This window comes from Podarcis melisellensis, assembly GCF_964234715.1.
Source record: "Podarcis melisellensis genome assembly, chromosome: 16".
Taxonomy (NCBI): domain Eukaryota; kingdom Metazoa; phylum Chordata; class Lepidosauria; order Squamata; family Lacertidae; genus Podarcis; species Podarcis melisellensis.
The window spans coordinates 30092161-30110031 of record NC_138533.1 but is presented as its reverse complement, the minus strand read 5'-3'; the positions used below and the strand labels follow the sequence as shown (position 1 = coordinate 30110031).

Here is a 17871-nt window from a genome sequence, read left to right as displayed (position 1 = left end):
AGATACTTAGCATCATCTCTCCTGGATTGTGCTATTAAAATAAATGAAAAAAATCTCTCCTTTCTCTCTTTCAGAGAAGCATGAGTATGATCTCCTAGTCGTCGGGGGAGGATCTGGCGGCCTTGCTTGCGCAAAAGAAGGTAATTCATGGCATCAAGCGCAGTTGTGGGGCGCCCTAACTTTGCCCGGGATAATTGCCAAAGGGGTCAAGAATAAAACTTTCAACATCATAGCACTGTTCTATAAATCGATGGAATACAAATACTGTGGGAGAGCAGGGGGTAGAGGAGGACTCTGCATAGACGAGGGAGAATTAAAGGAGGAAGAAGGGGCTTACAATCCACATTAAGCCCAAAGGGCTTGTCCACACTTCCACTTGTGGTCTGAACTGTTTCCCACTAGAACCACATTTTTTTAGGCATGGGTCAAAGCGGTTCCACCTTCCCCCTTCTGCTTACCCTGGAAAACCTGCTCTTTGGTTCTGAGATCGGAACAAATGACTAACCACAGAAAACCCGATTGCTGTTTGTTCCGATTGAGCTCTAAAGATCAGGTTTTCCTGAGGGAAGGAGGCAGGGCATACAGAGATGTGGATAGTCTATCAGTGGCTATTTGCCACAATGGCTATGCTATGTCTCCACTGTTGCGGGCACTATGCCTCTAAATATCTATTTTGCTAGGAATTTCAGGTGGGCAGAGCACTGTGGCACCCAGGTCCACCTTTTGAGCTTCCTGTGGGCATCTGGTTGGCAATTCTGAGAACAAGGTGCTGGATTTTGGCCCGATTTATTATCAGGGCTCTCCTTGGGTTGAGTTATCTCAACATTATCTCTGCCTGGCATTTCACCCAAAAGGGGTAATGAAATTCACCATGCTGTAGCAAGGTCCGCACCTGTAAATCATTATTGCAATGTGTTAGTTGGCAGTTCATCCAAGGGTGATCCTCCCAGCTGCTTTTGTTGCTCTAAAGGTAAAGGGACCCCTGACCATTAGGTCCAGTCGTGACCGACTCTGGGGTTGCGGCGCTCATCTCGCTTTATTGGCCGAGGGAGCCGGCATACAGCTTCCGGGTCATGTGGTCAGCATGACTAAGCTGCTTCTGGCGAACCAGAGCAGCGCACGGAGACAGTCTTTATCTTCCTGCTGGAGCGGTACCTATTTATCTACTAGTACAGTGGTGCCCCGCAAGACGAACGCCTTGCAAGACGGAAAACCCGCTAGACGAAAGGGTTTTCCGTTTTGGAGGCGCTTTGCAAAACGAATTTCCCTATGGGGTTGCTTCGCAAGACGAAAAAATCTTGCGAGTCCCCGTGGTTTTTTCCCGCTTTTTCTGCCCTTTTCCTAAGCCGCTAAGCCGCTTAACAGCTGATCCGCTGATAAGCCGCTTAACAGCTGATCGCTAGAAGCCACTAGACCGCTGTAGCGCTAATCCGCTAAGCTGTCAATGGGCTTGCTTCGCAAGACGAAAAAACCGCTAGACAAAGAGAATCGCGGAATGGATTCTTTTCGTCTTGCGAGGCACCACTGTACTTTGACGTGCTTTCGAACTGCTAGGTTGGCAGGAGCAGGGACCGAGCAATGGGAGCTCACCCCGTCTCGGGGATTCGAACCGCCACCCTTCTGATCGGCAAGTCCTAGGCACTGTGGTTTAACCCACAGCACCACCCACATCCTTTTGTTGCTCTAGCTTATTAGCCAGTCTGTTTCTCCCATATGTTTTTGGACTCCCAACTGCAATCAGCTCTGGCCAGCTTGACCAATGGTCAAGAACAATGGGAGTTGTGGTCCAGCAGAACCTAGGTCACCTTTGCTTCGTGGCGCTGCAGACGACTTCTTGTCCAGATTGCCTTTAATGGAGGGCTTGTGATTCCCACTACCCTGACTGGCTTGGGGCTGGGGCGGCAGGTGTTGTCAGATGAGGAAGAGGGGCAGGAAGACATGGATGGTGCCATAGGCAAAGAGCAGCTTAAGAGGGAGGATGGAGGCCCTTTGCCCCTCTGCCACATCCCAGAGGCTGCAATTAAGAGTCAAGCAACAGTAGTGTTTAATGTAGGAGCCAAAGTGGTCCCTCCTGGTTTTGTTGGACCACAACTCCAATCATCCCTAACCATTGGCTGTGCTGGCTGGGACTGATGGAAATTATAGCCCAAAACATCCAGAGAGTGATTACCGTACTATTCTGTGTATAACACGCCCCCTTGTATAACACACCCCCTATTTTGGGGACTCCGATTTCAGAAAATGGCCCAAAGTTGTTACTTTTTGGGGGGAGGATTGAGAAGAGTTGTTGAGTTTTTTTGGGGGGGGGTGCAGTAAATCACTAGCCCGATGATTGCAATTGCTCGCATCTGCTACAAATGTCTACGCAATCACCGACAGTGGAAGTAAATAGCAGCTCTTGACGCAGCAACCAATCACACACCCATTTCCCACAGCCAATACAAAGCGACCCTTCGCCACAGCCGCCAATCACACTTCAGTTCGCCAGTGACAATCTGCAGCTCGCGGTTGCAGCCAATCACCCGTCACCCCTACCCACTACCCATGTATAAGACGCCCCCAATTTTTAAACCTTGTTTTTGGGTAAAAAAAACACAACTAGTCTTATACACATAAAACTACGGTACATTGGCTACCTCTGGCCTGATTTATTGTGGAACATCATAATGTGACAGCAAAGTTACCATAACTGAAATTCAGAATGAAAATAAGGGAACAGCGTCTTGGCCAGCTCTTGGTTACTTAATTTATTCTGTTACTGTATTCTAAATTTAAGTTATTGTGTATTCTAATGGGCTATTGGATATTACTTTATTGTTCATTTTATAGCTATGCTTCTATGATTCTTTGTATTGGATCAAATTTTTAGGATGTGTGTGACCATTGTATTTTCTGTTTGTTTGTTTGTTTGTTTGTTCTGCTTATAGACTGCCTTATTCATAGTAATATAGAAAGGCGGTATACAAATTAAAAGTGAGAATGAAGTGAAATGAAATTGAGTGTGCTGTGATTACAGTAAGGTGGGGTGGATGTTGGGTACAGGCAGTGGCAAAACTACCGTATTTTTCGTTCTATAAGACACACCAGACCACAAGATGCGCCTAGTTTTTGGAGGAGGAAAACAAGAAAAAAAATATTCCGAATCTCAGAAGCCAGAACAGCAAGAGGGATCGCTGCGCAGTGAAAGCAGCAATCCCTCTTGCTCTTCCGGCTTCTGGGATAGCTGCACAGCCTGCATTCGCTCCATAAGATGCACACACATTTCCCCTTACTTTTTAAGAGGGAAAAAGTAAGTCTTATACAGCAAAAAATACAGTAACTCACCAAAGCAAAAACCTCCCCCCCCCCCAACATTGGCACCCTAATGTTGATGCCTTGCTCTTTCCTTTAAAATAACTGTGCGATTTCTTTTTATTTCTGAAGCTTCCCAATTTGGAAAGAAGGTAGCTGTGTTAGATTATGTGGAACCATCTCCAAAAGGTAAGAAACAATTTGGTCATCATCACCCTCATGTAATATATTGTTATGGATCTGTGGTTGCTAAATGTTTAGGATTTAATTTGAAGTGGTACGTTATGACTGGCTCCATGGAAGAGGTTTCTCTCCAGCTAACTATCTGTCAGGTCTTCAGGTACCCAAATACAGACGGTCTTTTACCCTCGCCAGATTTAACGTTCTTCCTTCTGCCTTACTTCAGGGCAGATTTGAGGGTAAACCATACACAGCACGGGTCTGTCCTTGTGGCTCGTTGGAAGTTGAAACTGCTTCACATGTACTATTACGTTGTCGTCTTTATGAGGATATACGTTTGACTTTTATTACACCTGTTTTGCAAAAGTCCAGGAAAGAATCGGAATACCATAGTTTAAAACTACTGCTAGAGGACAAGAATCCCAAGACTACATTAAATGTAGCTAAATTCTGTGCGTCTGCAATCAATCGCAGGAAGCAAGTGGTATCCCATAATGTTCAAACCCCTAAATGTTAATTACAGGGGACACACTAACAATTAATTTTAATTTTTATATTTAAAGCCTTGTTTTATTCATATTGTCCCTTGTATTTCTGATAATTTTTATGATCTGTGATATTGTGTGTGTTGACGCTGGTCTGTGACCGTATTAATAAATTCATTCATTCATTATGACTGGCAATAGCCAGACTCCTGCGTATTTAAGAGAGGGGTTAGCCGCTGTCAACCCCCTGGAATTAGCATATGTGAAGAGCTAACCCAGGAATGGCTTCATGAGTTGTGCCTTGGACATTGTGATCCTAGCAAAATCAACAAGTGTTAATGGAGTAGCCCAGAGCTCTTTGTGAGGTGAATGCCTGAGGGGGGAGAAACTATTAGGGAGTTCAGAGCATCAAAGGATTAGGCATTAACACAACACAGGATCAAAGGAAATAGGCGTGAGAATGCAGATGTGAGGCCTCTTCCTGAGGTAGAAATGGAAAGCTGGGAAGCTATAGGGTTGGGGTCAAAAGGGATGTAACCAGGAAGCAGAGAAAAGAACAGTAAAGCTAGGTTGTGTCCTGAAGCACAGGATAGGCTGCAGAGAGAAGATGGTGCCGGGTTTTTATTGCTGCTGCTATGAAATAAGCTGTCACATCTTGGGGTGCTGCTGCTACGAGCCCCTCCATAAGTAAGCTCATGTTCGGCGAAAGATTCCAGCATTGCAGGGGGTTGGACTAGATGACCCTAGTGGTCCCTTCCAACTCACCAATTTTATGATTTTATAAATGTGTAAATAAGCCTTATGTGATCAATACACTATAGCCGTCATCCTGCCTCATTGCCAAAGGTACGCCTACACCAACTGGAATCTCGTGTAGCGGCTCAGCAAAGATTGGAGTGTCACGTAACAATATGAAGCAAAATACAGATTGGTTTTAGGAAGTTTTCACTGTTTTCAGATGGTGTTGTATTTGCTTTAAGTTGTATTTCTCTTTGCCGCCCCGGGCTCCTTGGGGAGGAAAGGTGGAGCATAAATTCAAATATTAACAATATTTATATACCGTATTTTTCGCTCTATAAGACGCACCAGACCAGAAGACGCACCTAGGTTTTGGAGGAGGAAAACAAGAAAAAAAATATTCTGAATCTCAGAAACCTGAATAGCAAGCTGGATCGCTGCGCAGTGAAAGCAGCAATCCCTCTTGCTGTTCTGGCTTCTGGGATAGCTGCGCAGCCTGCATTCGCTCCATAAGACGCACACACATTTCCCCTTGCTTTTTAGGAGGGAAAAAGTGAATCTTATAGAGCAAAACATACGGTATGTCGTTTTAAGGACAGGCTGGGGCACTGAACACATGCGTCCGTTTTTTATGTTTTTCCGCAGGAACCAAATGGGGTCTTGGTGGAACCTGTGTGAACGTTGGTTGCATTCCTAAGAAGCTGATGCACCAAGCAGCTCTCCTGGGAAGTTCTCTCAAAGACGCCCAGCGCTATGGCTGGAATGTATCCTATCCTGTGAATCATGACTGGTAAACTGAATCCCATTTATCTGCTTTACTGAAGGGATGGGGGAATTTGTAGTTGTTTCTAAACTACGACTCCCATCATCTCTGACCACTGGCCTTGCCAGCTGGAAGTGGTGGAATTTGGAGTCTTAACAACATCTGGAAGCCCACAGATTCCCCATTCTTACTTTATGGTGTTCCACATATATGTGATGGAGGGAACACCACATTTCTTCTGGAATAACTAAGAACTGTGGTCATTTGTTCTGGGATAACAAACCTGGACGCAATCTGTCCAATACACACAATACTCTGCCCCAATGCCTCGCATCTTGTTCTGCAGAGGCCTGGAGTTCATGGGGATAGGATGTGGGCAGCAGTCCTAGACTGACTTAAGCCACATCTGCATTGTACATTTAAAACACCATATTTTTCACTCTATAGGACGCACTTTTTCCCCTCCAAAAATGAAGGGGAAATGTGTGTGTGTGTCCTATGGAGCGAATGCAGGCTTTCGCTGACTCGCTCTCCAGGCTTCAGGAAGCTATCCACAAGCCTTCGAAGCCCGGAGGGAGTTCCCGCAGTTCCTAGGATTCTTTTGGGGGGAGTTTGTGACTGTCCAAGTAGTATAATAGTGCTTTAAATGCATGCTGTAGATGTGGCCTGAATTGAGCGAAAGCTCATCAGGCAGACGCATCGGGCAAATTCACAGCAGGAGCAGTTTAATCAGATCAAATTAGTTGTATGGAGAGAGAGGCCAGGAAAGTTGGGTTCAGGAAAAAGCAGCACAGGTTCAGCACCTTGGAAAGCTCCAGTTTCAGCACCACGGAAAGCTCCTAGGGGGTTTGTAGTGCAAGGCAGGGAAACCTCACGACTGGGGCTGAATGTGGCCCTCCGGGAGTTTCTGTCTGGCCCTCAAATAGAGCTACGCCCCTCACTGCCTGTACTTATCATCCAATGAGAAAGCGCTGTATGGACAGAGGCTTGGTGGTATTCTCCATCTGGGACCCACACTTGTGCCTTCAGGGCAAACGGACTCGGATATTTGCATGGAAATTCCAGGTTCTTCTCCTGCTCTGTTCCCAGCCTGGCGTCCTTGCCCAGAAGGTGCCTTTATTTATGATCTTGATTTGCAATCATTCCCTAAGTAATAGCTCACAGCGCTTGCAGATAAATCAAATTGAAAGCCGGTTACTGTGCAGCGTGGTAAAATAAACAGCAGGATTCTAACGCCGCCTTGCATTATCCAGAGCGCTAAAGAATTCGGCTGGAGCTTCGGAAGGGAAGGAGGGGGAATGGAACCGGGGGAGGCACGGAAATCAACCGTGGGGTGGTGGGGAAGCTCCGGGTTCAGTTTCTGAAAAGACAGTGGAGGCTGGGGCCAACTAGGACCAGTGCGGCAGGAAGGAGAGAAAGTCCAGCACAAGATGGAGACAGGGACAGGTGGAGACAGTGCTATGATGGACAGAGCCCACTAATTCTGGTTTTGCTTCCCGCCTGCTCCCTGTTGAGTTCTACAAAGGCAGTACTGACACGTAGGAGGAGGAAGAGCGGCCAGTGCCACTCGCTGGACTGCTTGTCAATCAAGGGGCCCTACTGCTTCTGACATTGTTAGGGAGGGACCAGGCTTTTTTTTATTAAAAAAATACTTTTTATTGATTTTTTCACAAGCATAACAAACTTAAATAAAGCATAACAAAACTAAATAAAACTTAACTTTTACAATCAACCTTTTTCATCTTCTTTTTTTTAACTTCTTTTTATTCATTTTCTATAACCAAACCACAAAAAAAGAAAAACAAAAACAAACAACACACACCAATGAAAAAAGACAACATCAACCAAAACAAAACACATGAACAAACCAGAAGACAAACATTAATTAACAACAAATAGCGGTTGACTTCCCTCCATCTCGGTTTTGGGTTATGTAAATATTAAATCCATTCTGCAGTTTTTCAACCTTTTTCATCTTCTTATTTACCTTGCACAGTTTTGCGCCCGGTCTTCCCTCCTTCCCTGCTTCAGTTTTCCCACCTTACATCCACTATTGCAGTTTCTTAATTGCATTCTATATACACCACTAGATTTATGTCAGCCCTGCCACAGTTTTTAAACTTCTGCAGTTGTTTCGTATGTGCCCCAAAGTGGAAATCCCAACAGTTACCAACCCTAATGGAGTGGCAGACGAAATTATTCAAGTACAGTGGTGCCCCGCAAGACGAACGCCTCGCAAGACGAAAAACCCGCTAGACGAAAGGGTTTTCCGTTTTGGAGGCGCTTCGTAAAACGAATTCCCCTATGGGGTTGCTTCGCAAGACGAAAAAAATCTTGCATCCCCCCGTGGGGTTTTTTCGCTTTTTTCGCCCTTTTCTTAAGCCGCTAAGCCGCTTATCAGCTGTTCCGCTGATAAGCCGCTTAACAGCTGATCGCTGAAAGCCGCTTGACAGCTGTAGCGCTAATCCGCTAAACTGTCAATGGGCTTGCTTCGCAAGACGAAAAAACCGCTATACGAAGAGCCTCGTGGAACGGATTAATTTCGTCTTGCGAGGCACCACTGTATGTAGAATTGGCAAAAATAAGTTATAAAATTAGAGACCAAAAAGTGACAAAGTTTGGGGAAGAGTCGAGGGAGGGACCAGGATTTGGATGGAGATGGTCTCGTGTCTATTATCAGGTGGATCAGGTACAACGATGGAAAAGACCCTTCTGACTAAGGCCCTGGGGAACTGCCAGTAAGATGCTAGCTGAGAGGGACAAAAAGTATAATGCAACCTCATATGGAAACATGGAAACTGGCCCTTGTGGCAAAGGCCACATGATATTAGTGTTGCACTTGCTCTCTGAAACTCCCTGCCCATTGATATTAAGGAAAGCGTCTTGGTGGAATGATTTTTCGGCACTGCCTAAAAAGCTTTTTTATTTAGGCTACCCAGCCGCACAATTACGACATGCAATTTTAACAAGTATAGTAGTACCTCAGGTTATAGATGCTTCAGGTTACAGACTCCGCTAACCCAGAAATAGTACCTTAGATTAAGAACTTTACCTCAGGATAAGATCAGAAATTGCGTGGTAGTGGGGCGGCGGCAGTGGGAAGCCCCATTAGCTAAAGTGGTACCTCAGGTTAAGAACAGTTTCAGGTTAAGAACGGACCTCCAGAACAAATTAAGTTCTTAACCCGAGGTACCACTGTAGGTTTATTATGTGTATTTGTTTTTAGAACTGCTGGTTTTATTTGTACTTTGATAAAATTTGTATGCCAATTTGTTTTTAATGCATTAATTTTATGAGTTTTTAAATGAATATTTTATATGGTTTTATGTAAAGTGCATGGTTGTTGTTGTTGTTTTAAAAAAGCCAATTAAGCGATAGATGAATCTATTCAAATAAAAAATAAATAAGCAGCATATATTCCTGGGCCAGCTGGACACTCTGCTGGGTGGTCCAGGAGGGGACTGTGGTCTTGTTCTTGCACGCACGGTGTCATGTAACTTGATCATGACTGCAAGTGGCGCTTTTGCACTTATTGTGGCCTCCGCACTGCCTTTTCCACATGCGGTTATGGGAAACTGCAGCCTCATACCTGGTGTTGCTTGGAAATCAAACAAAAGTCAGGGCCATTTTGAAATCGGTTATCAAAAGCAGTGCAAAAGCTTTGAAAGCCTTTGCCTGCCATGTTCGTTCAAAATGGCATCAAAACATAGGCAAAAACCATCATGCCAAATTTGCTTATGATTTGCTTAAGAGATGTCCGGATACATAGAGAACAGATAGATGAAAGTCTTCTAGCAGATGTGCCTCTTTCTCTCATTATTCTCTTAAAACAAGGGATACAGTGGTGCCCCGCAAGACGGAAAACCCGCTAGACGAAAGGGTTTTCCGTTTTGGAGGCGCTTTGCAAAACAAATTTCCCTATGGGGTTGCTTCGCAAGACGAAAAAATCTTGCGAGTGGCTTTTTTTCGCTCCCCCCCCTTTTCCTAAGCCGCTAAGCCGCTTAACAGCTGATCCGCTGATAAGCCGCTTAACAGCTGATCGCTAGAAGCCGCTAGACCGCTGTAGCGCTAATCCGCTAAGCTGTCAATGGGCTTGCTTCGCAAGACAAAAAAACCGCTAGACGAAGAGAATCGCGGAACGGATTCTTTTCGTCTTGCGAGGCACCACTGTAGTTCAGTGGGCAGAGCCTGAGACTCTTAATCTCGTGGGTTCGATCCCCACGTTGGGTGAAAGATTCCTACATTCCTAGTTATTCCTCGTGTTCCATCTCTAGTATTCTGTGATTCTTCGTCTCCTGTTTTGTTTTTAAATCAAATATAACATTCCTATTCTTCTTTCTTCCCAGGTCTGCAATGTCAAAAGCTGTTCAAAACTACGTCAAATCGTTGAACTGGGGCCACAGGGTACAGCTGCAGGATAAGTAAATGCAATTCTTCTTACTCACGAAGTCAAACTGTTTTTACTTAATAAGTATCAACCATTGTGTTACCAATAGACGTAATTAGGTTAGGCCAGATCCAGCTGAATCCCAGATCAAGGCGATTCTGATCTACCCAGGAATCAGCTGGATCAGGTTGAGGATCGTGCTGCAAATAGAGTAGCATTGAAGCGACTGCTTTCTTTTTTCATTATAATAGGAAAGTGAAATACTTAAACGTGAAAGGCAGTTTTGTGGATCCACACACAATTCGTGGGCTGGTGAAAGGCAAAGAGGTAAGTTCCTTGGCTATATTTCCTTTATTAAAAAAAATGCAATAAAATGTAGTTTTAATAGTTTTGCAAATACAGTAAAGGATTCTTTTGAACAGTGTACACACACTCGGGCTTGATGGCAGCTCTTTCCTTTAAACTCTCCTTTCTGATTTATTTTCATTTTTTATCCCCAGACATTGCTCACAGCAGAAAACATAGTCCTTGCCACGGGGGGAAGGCCTAAATATCCCACAAACGTAAGTTTTTTGCATTAATCCAACCCTGGCTGGTGTTAACCATAGTTAGCGGCGGTACAGCTGTCAAACTACAGTGAAGGGAGCGGGAGATTTGCAACAAGGAGGGGAGAGAAAGCCATCACACCTATACCCAGGCATGGATCCTGATTTGCAAGCTACGGCAAGTGGTAAACACTCTCAGCCCAAAGGCCACGTGGTCTTCTGGGCAACCTTGTGAGGGCCACATTCCGGTGGTGGTCAGGGACTCCTGACCATTAGGTCCAATCGCAGACGACTCTGGGGTTGCGGCGCTCATCTCACTTTACTGGCCGAGGGAGCCGGCGTACAGCTTCTGGGTCATGTGGCCAGCAGGACTAAGCCGCTTCTGGTGAACCAGAGCAGTGGACGGAAACACCATTTACCTTCCCGCAAGAGCGGAACCTATTTATCTACTTGCACTTTGATGTGCTTTTGAACTGCTAGGTTGGCAGGAGAAGGGACTGAGCAACGAGAGCTCACCCAGTTGCGGGGATTTGAACCGCCGACCTTCTGATCGGCAAGTCCTAGGCTCCGTGGTTTAACCCACAGCGCCACCTGCGACCCTACATTCCGGTGGCAGAGAGCCAGTGTGGTGTAGTGGTTAAGAGCGGTAGTCACGTAATCTGGGGAACCGGGTTCGCGTCTCCACTCCTCCACATGCAGCTGCTGGGTGACCTTGGGCCAGTCACACTTCTTTGAAGTCTCTCAGCCCCACTCACCTCACAGAGTGTTTGTTGTGGGGGAGGAAGGGAAAGGAGAATGTTAGCCGCTTTGAGACTCCTTAAAAAAGGGAGTGAAAGGCGGGATATCAAATCCAAACTCTTCTTCTTCTTCTTGGTAGGAAGGGGCAAATTATGGCAGTGTGCCTCTTGGCACCAGTTTCTAGGAATCAGGTGGAAAACACCCAGGAACTGCTGAAGAGCTTCCTTTAGGTATTTGTTTGACCACTGTAAGAGCAGGACGTTGGGCTAGATGGGCCTTTGGCCTAACGCAGCAGCCCTGCTCTTGTCAGCTTATGATGGTTGCACCTTTCTTTTGTTCTTTCTCTTAGATCGCGGGAGCACGGGAGTATGGGATAACGAGTGATGATCTCTTCTGGCTGAAAAAGTCTCCTGGAAAAACGTAAGTGTCGCAGATCGAGGTCTCCCACGCGAGTGATAACATTTCTTCCCCTGAGCATGGGGCGTTTGCAGTGGTTCCTTGCCTGGAATATCCCAGGGGAAAGAAGGAACGTACAGTGGTACCTTGGTTCTCAAACTTAATCCGTTCCGGGAGTCCAGTCGACTCCCAAAACTGTTTGGAAACCAAGGCGCGTCAGACGTTCGGCTTCTGAAAAACGTCCGCAAACCGGAAAACTTACTTCCAGGTTTGCAGCATTTGGGAGCCGATTTGTTCGTCAGCTAAGTCATTCGTGAACCAAGGTACCACTGTACAGTTGACCCTCTAGTTACGTACCGCTCTGGATACGTAACTTTCGGGTTACAAACACGGCAAACCTGCAAGTGGCACCTCTGCCTACGGACTTTTTGGGTTGCAGACACCCCTGGAATGAATTTAATTCATATCCGGAGGGTCCACTGTATATAATGTTTTGCTGGCTGAATCTGCTGGGTCACTTGCTTGTCTATGTCAAGCATGGGAACAGGATATTAGTAAGGGGATAGATTCAGAAAAACGGGTCAGAAAAAGTGTGGGAGAAAACTCCATTTCCTTCCTCATCAGCAAAGCTTAAAGATAATTCTTTTAGATTGGTTCATGGGTGATATCTTACTCTGAGATGAATATTTCAGTGCCACCCCAAATTTTGGGAGGGTGGGAGACTAGGTCCATGTTGCCATATGCAGTGGACATACGTGGTAGACAGTGACTGAAGAGTTTTAGAAGAAGCTCCAATAAAGATGCTTTATTGGAGGTTATCGGTTTCCTTTTCTGTTAGGGCGGTAGCCCAAAATTGGAAACCGGTAACAGCTTATTTGACGGAGGAGCGGTATTTTCAGGGTCGTAGCTATTAATGGGAAAACTTGTCAGTTTAGAGAATGTCAACATCCAAGGAGAATATACTGTATTTTTCGCCCCATAAGACGCACCTAATTTTTAGAGGGGGAATGTAAGGGAAAAAATATTCTTTAAAGGGAGCGCTGAGCAGAACCTCCCGCCTGCATTCGCTCCATAAGACGCACACACATTTCCCTTTACTTTTTAGGAGGGGAAAAGTGTGTCTTATAGAGCCAAAAATACGGTGTGTGTGTGTAGGTGTGTGTTTATGTGTGTGTGTACACACACACACACAAACACACATATATAGAAACTGTTCTGTTTTATTAAATACATTTTGGTCAAACAGCCCGATTGAGCGAACCAGTGTGGTACAACAGTTAAGGGTGTCAGGCTAGGACTTGGGAGACCAGAGTTCAAATCCTCACTGGGTGACCTTGGGTGAGTCACGGCCTCTCAGCCTAACCTACCTCACAGGGCTGTTATGAGGATAAAATGGGGAGAACCACGTACATGACCTTGAGCTCCTGGGAGGGAAAAAAGTGGGATATCCATGCAATAATTAAACTCCCAGTGTGAGTTAACAGAGGCCATGTAAGAACGGTGACTTCTAGATTATAAAGCCCCACTGTAGATTTCAATCAGTGTTCATGGTATGCAATAAGCAAAAGTGACGACGATATATTTTTTAAGCATACATTCCCCGTTTTGTTGATTTCTCTTTTGCTGGTCGCTTGCCACAAGAGGGCAGCAAGTACTTTAAGATGCAGACTCGTTCACCAATTTTGGTTTATGTAATTCTAGAGTCTCTTCTCCATATATCTGTTGTGTCTTCTATCGGAGTTGGCGGCAGAGGAGGAGGGGAAGAATACAATTTGCTTTGTTGCTAACTTGATAACTTGGCAGAGTTCAAAGGGCTTGAAAACAGCTGAAGTTCGAAGCGCAAGGTGGTGTGGAAGGAATTACCAGTACTTCAGGATGAGAACAGAAATCGTGCTCTGGCAGCGCGGCGGCAGAGGAGGCCCCATTAGCTAAAGTGGTGCTTCAGGTTAAGAACAGTTTCAGGTTAAGTACGGACCTCCGGAACAAATTAAGTACTTAACCCGAGGTACCACTGTAGAGTTGTACCTTGGTTTCCGAACAGCCTAGTTCTCGAATGTTTTGGCTCCCGAACAATCAAAACCTGGAAGTGAGTGCTCTGATTTTCGAACGTTTTTTTGGAAGCCGAATGTCTGACACAACTTCCACAGCTTCCAATTGGCTGCAGGAACTTCCTGCAGCCAATCGGAAGTCGCGCTTTGGTTTTTGAACATTTTAGAAGTCGGACGGACTTCCGGAACGGATTCCGTTTGACTTCCGAGGTACAATTGCACTTTTATCCATTTGCTGTATTAAAAGTAAGTCCGTGTTCCTAGCGTTTGACCTCCACTTCCAGCACGGAGGCTCTGCATCCTTGGCTTTGCTGGAAAGATGGTGGCTTGTAGTATGTGTGTTTGTTGTTGTTTAGTCGTTTAGTCATGTCCGACTCTTCGTGACCCCATGGACCAGAGCACGCCAGGCACTCCTGTCTTCCACTTCCTCCTGCAGTTTGGTCAAACTCATGCCAGTAGCTTCGAGAACACTGTCCAACCATCTCATCCTCTGTCGTCCCCTTCTCCTTGTGCCCTCCATCTTTCCCAACATCAGGGTCTTTTCCAGGGAGTCTTCTCTTCTCATGAGGGGGCCAAAGTCTTGGAGCCTCAGCTTCAGGATCTGTCCTTCCAGTGAGCACTCAGGGCTGATTTCCTTCAGAATGGAGAGGTTTGATCTTCTTGCAGTCCATGGGACTCTCAAGAGTCGCCTCCAGCACCATAATTCAAAAGCATCAATTCGTCGGCGACCAGCCTTCTTTATGGTCTTTATGATTTGAACTATAAAATGGTAATTTTCTTGAGTCGAGAGTACCCCTAAACATTTTTTGGCGGGGGAACACTGATCGTTATTCTAGAATTGTAGAGTTGGAAAGGAGGACCATCTAGAGTTCAGCCTCGTGCAATGCAGGAACCGGCAGCTGTCCCATACGGGGATCAAACCTGCAACCTTGGCATGATCATTACCATGCTCTAACCAACTGAGCTATCCAGTTGGTTGGATTCAGTTGATTTCACCAGCAGCCGATCAGACCTTATCCTTTATCTATTCCATTTTTATCCTGCCTTTTCCTCCCGTGAGCTCAAGGTGGTAAACATGGTTCTCTTTCTCCTTACTCCCACAACTGTGCTCAGTCACCTTTACTGGTTTCCAGTTCCTGTTAGTATACAAAGCCCTCAATAAGTTGGGACTCATTTGCTTGCGAGATTGTCTTACTCCATATATCCCAACTGGACCGCTTCGATCTGTGGAATTGGTGCTGTTACAAGTGCCACGCCAATACCTGTTCCATATTTGTAAGAAAACTCTTTTAGGGTGGTAGCATCTTGACTATGGAACTCTCTGCCTCTTGACATCAGGCATGTGCCTTTGCTGTACTCTTTTTGGTGTCCGCAAAAAACATTTCAGACAAGCCTCCCCAAATATGCGTGTGTTTTAATCTGGTTTTGTTTGTTTGTTTATCACTGATTTTGTTTAATTAAATAGTTGTTTTTAACTGTTTTTACTGATAATTTTATTCTTTTTTTGTAAACCCCTCTTAGGTTTTGGGGGGTTGCCGTTTTTACAATCAGTGAGCATGTAAATTTTACCCCCCCAAAAAAAAACAAATTGAAAAGAAGGGACATGGGCTAGCAGAGATCCATTGATTTTGATGCGTCTACTCAAAGCTGAACGTAATTGGATGCCACCCTTTTTGCATTGGTTCTGTTCATCCTCGCCCAGTAAACAGGGTGGTGGACTTTTGATAGTGCTGAAAGCGAGATAAACTGAACCTGCAGTTGGTTGCAGTATATCAGTCACCTCTTGGATTTTGGGAGCGTGATTTATGTGAGGAAATTGTGTGTGTGTGTGTGTTTTAAAAAAAGAAGAAGCCAAGAAAAGCTAAACACGAGATTTATCCCTGTGAGATATTTCTCCGTAAATGTGGCTTTTGTCCAGTGCAAGTTGTAACAGTGTAATGCAGGAGTCCTGTGTTTATACGTTGCATTCCTAAGCTTTAGTCAAAATAAGCCTTGAGGCCTACAGTAGCACTTCTGTACTTTATCAGACTGTGTTACGGCAGACGGAGAGCGAGAGCCGGTGCATTCAGCAACAATTTGTTTCTGTCAAATGAATTTCCCGTAGAAATGTTCCCATGATTCAGTTTAATGCCTTGACATTTGAAAACAATAATAATCTCCCAACTTTGCTTTGCATCTGTGTGCTCTGCCTCTGTTTTACCTCTGTATATATATAAAACTATATATGAGCTACACAGTCAGCAGCACAGGGGAGCCTTTGCTAAGCTGCTGCCTTCCAAGTTGTTTTTGTTGTTATTTAATATATTTATATACTCCAGTTCTCCCAAGTGGGGTTAAAGGCAGCTTACAGGATTTAAAAACATTGTAAAATACAGAGTACCGTATTTTTCGCTCTATAAGACGCACCAGACCACAAGACTCACCTAGTTTTTGGAGGAGGAAAACAAGAAAAAATATTCTGAATCTCAGAATGCGCAGTGAAAGCAGCAATCCCTCTTGCTGTTCTGGCTTCTGGGATAGCTGCGCAGCCTGCATTCGCTCCATAAGACTCACACAAATTTCCCCTTACTTTTTAGAAGGGAAAAAGTGAGTCTTATAGAGCAAAAAATACGGTAATAAAAACAAACAAATTAGTTTAGAGCAGCCTTTCTCAACCTGTGAGTCCCCAGATGTTGTTGGACTACAACTCCCATCACCCCTAGCTAGCAAGGCCAGAGCTCAGGGATGATGGGAGTTGTAGTCCAACATCTGGGGACCCACAAGTTGAGAACCGCTGGTTTAGAGCATGAGACTCTTAATCCCAAAGTTGTGGGTTCAAGTCCCATATTGGGCAAAAAGTTTCCTTCATATAATAATAATGATGATGATGATGATGATGATGATGATGATGATGATTTTTATTTATACCCCACCCAGCTGGCTGGGTTGCCCCAGCCACTCTGGGCGGCTTCCAACATACCCCAAAATAATAAAACATCAAACAGTAATACTAACAATCAGATCCTATGTTTAAAAAGTCACAAGAACTTTAAAATAAACAACTTCTATCAAATAAAGCAATATTCAATAATCCATTAGAGTCCCATAGTAAATTAAAGACCAGCAAATAATAATTTAAATAGTTTGCACTCATCAGTTACAATAAAAGATTACTACTCTATAATCAATAAAATGGCAGCAAATCGCAGTGCATAAAATACCACGAAACGTACAAAACCATGTAAAAGGATCAAGCTGAGAAACAACGACACACAGCTTATTTTTCAAAACTATCGCTGAACTCTCTTCCCAGCTGCTTCAGCTGTTCTCAAAGTCATGGACTGGGAAAGGCTCCTGGGGCAGGACGCTGGGGCAAGGCAGATGGAAAAGGCATTGCCTGCAAAAAGTCTCCCTCTCCTCTCACTTCAGGGAGTTGAACTAGATGGCTCTTGTGGTCCCTTCCAGCTATGATTCCAGGCGCTGAAAATACAACTACCGGAATCACAAGGCCATGATTCAGATCCGTAGGTCAACTGGATTTGGAGTCCAGTGTACAGTGTACAGTTCTGGCCACCTCGCCTCAAAAGGGATATTGCAGAGTTGGAAGCAGGTGGCGCTGTGGGTTAAACCACAGAGCCTAGGACTTGCCGATCAGAAGGTTGGCGGTTCGAATCCCCATGACGGGGTGAGCTCCCGTTGCTCGGTCCCTGCTCCTGCCAACCTAGCAGTTCGAAAGCACATCAAAGTGCAAGCAGATCAATAGGTACCGCTCCGGCAGGAAGGTAAACAGCGTTTCCGTGCGCTGCTCTGGTTCGCCAGAAGTGGCTTAGTCATGCTGGCCACATGACCCGGAAGCTGTATGCCAGCTCCCTCGGCCAATAAAGCGAGATGAGCGCCGCAACCCCAGAGTCAGCCACGACTGGACCTAATGGTCAGGGGTCCCTTTACCCCTTTACCTTTTAGAGTTGGAAGAGGTTCAGAAAAGGTAGCAGCATTTGGGACTGTTTCGTTTAGAGAAAAAGTGAGTACCGTACTTCTCCGTGTATAAGACTTGGTTTTTTTCTTTAAAAATTATGCTAAAAAGTGGGGATCGTCTTATACATGGATAGTGCATAGGGTGGACATTTGATAGGTCGCTGCCATGGCTGTCAGCAGCTATTGGGTGTGTTATTGGTTGTTGCATCCAGGGCTGGTGTTGATTGGCTGACGCTGCAGCAGTTGGGCAGGCAATTGGCAGCTTGTGCTGGCGAGGTGACAGATGAGAGGCAGATTTTTCACCGCGTGCGAAAAAAATTCAGCAATCCCGCCTAAATAAAGCTCA

General features: G+C 45.2%; 1 protein-coding gene across 1 annotated transcript in view; it reads left to right on the top strand.

Moving 5' to 3' along the window:
* The window catches only part of TXNRD2 (thioredoxin reductase 2), a 65880-nt gene that overhangs the window by 8159 nt on the left and 39850 nt on the right, over positions 1-17871 (top strand). The window contains exons 2-8 of the mRNA XM_081893382.1: positions 75-140; positions 3424-3480; positions 5340-5484; positions 9804-9878; positions 10096-10171; positions 10345-10407; positions 11477-11547. Coding sequence (XP_081749508.1) covers positions 75-140; positions 3424-3480; positions 5340-5484; positions 9804-9878; positions 10096-10171; positions 10345-10407; positions 11477-11547 — 553 coding nt within the window. The remainder of the gene's footprint in view (positions 1-74; positions 141-3423; positions 3481-5339; positions 5485-9803; positions 9879-10095; positions 10172-10344; positions 10408-11476; positions 11548-17871) is intronic.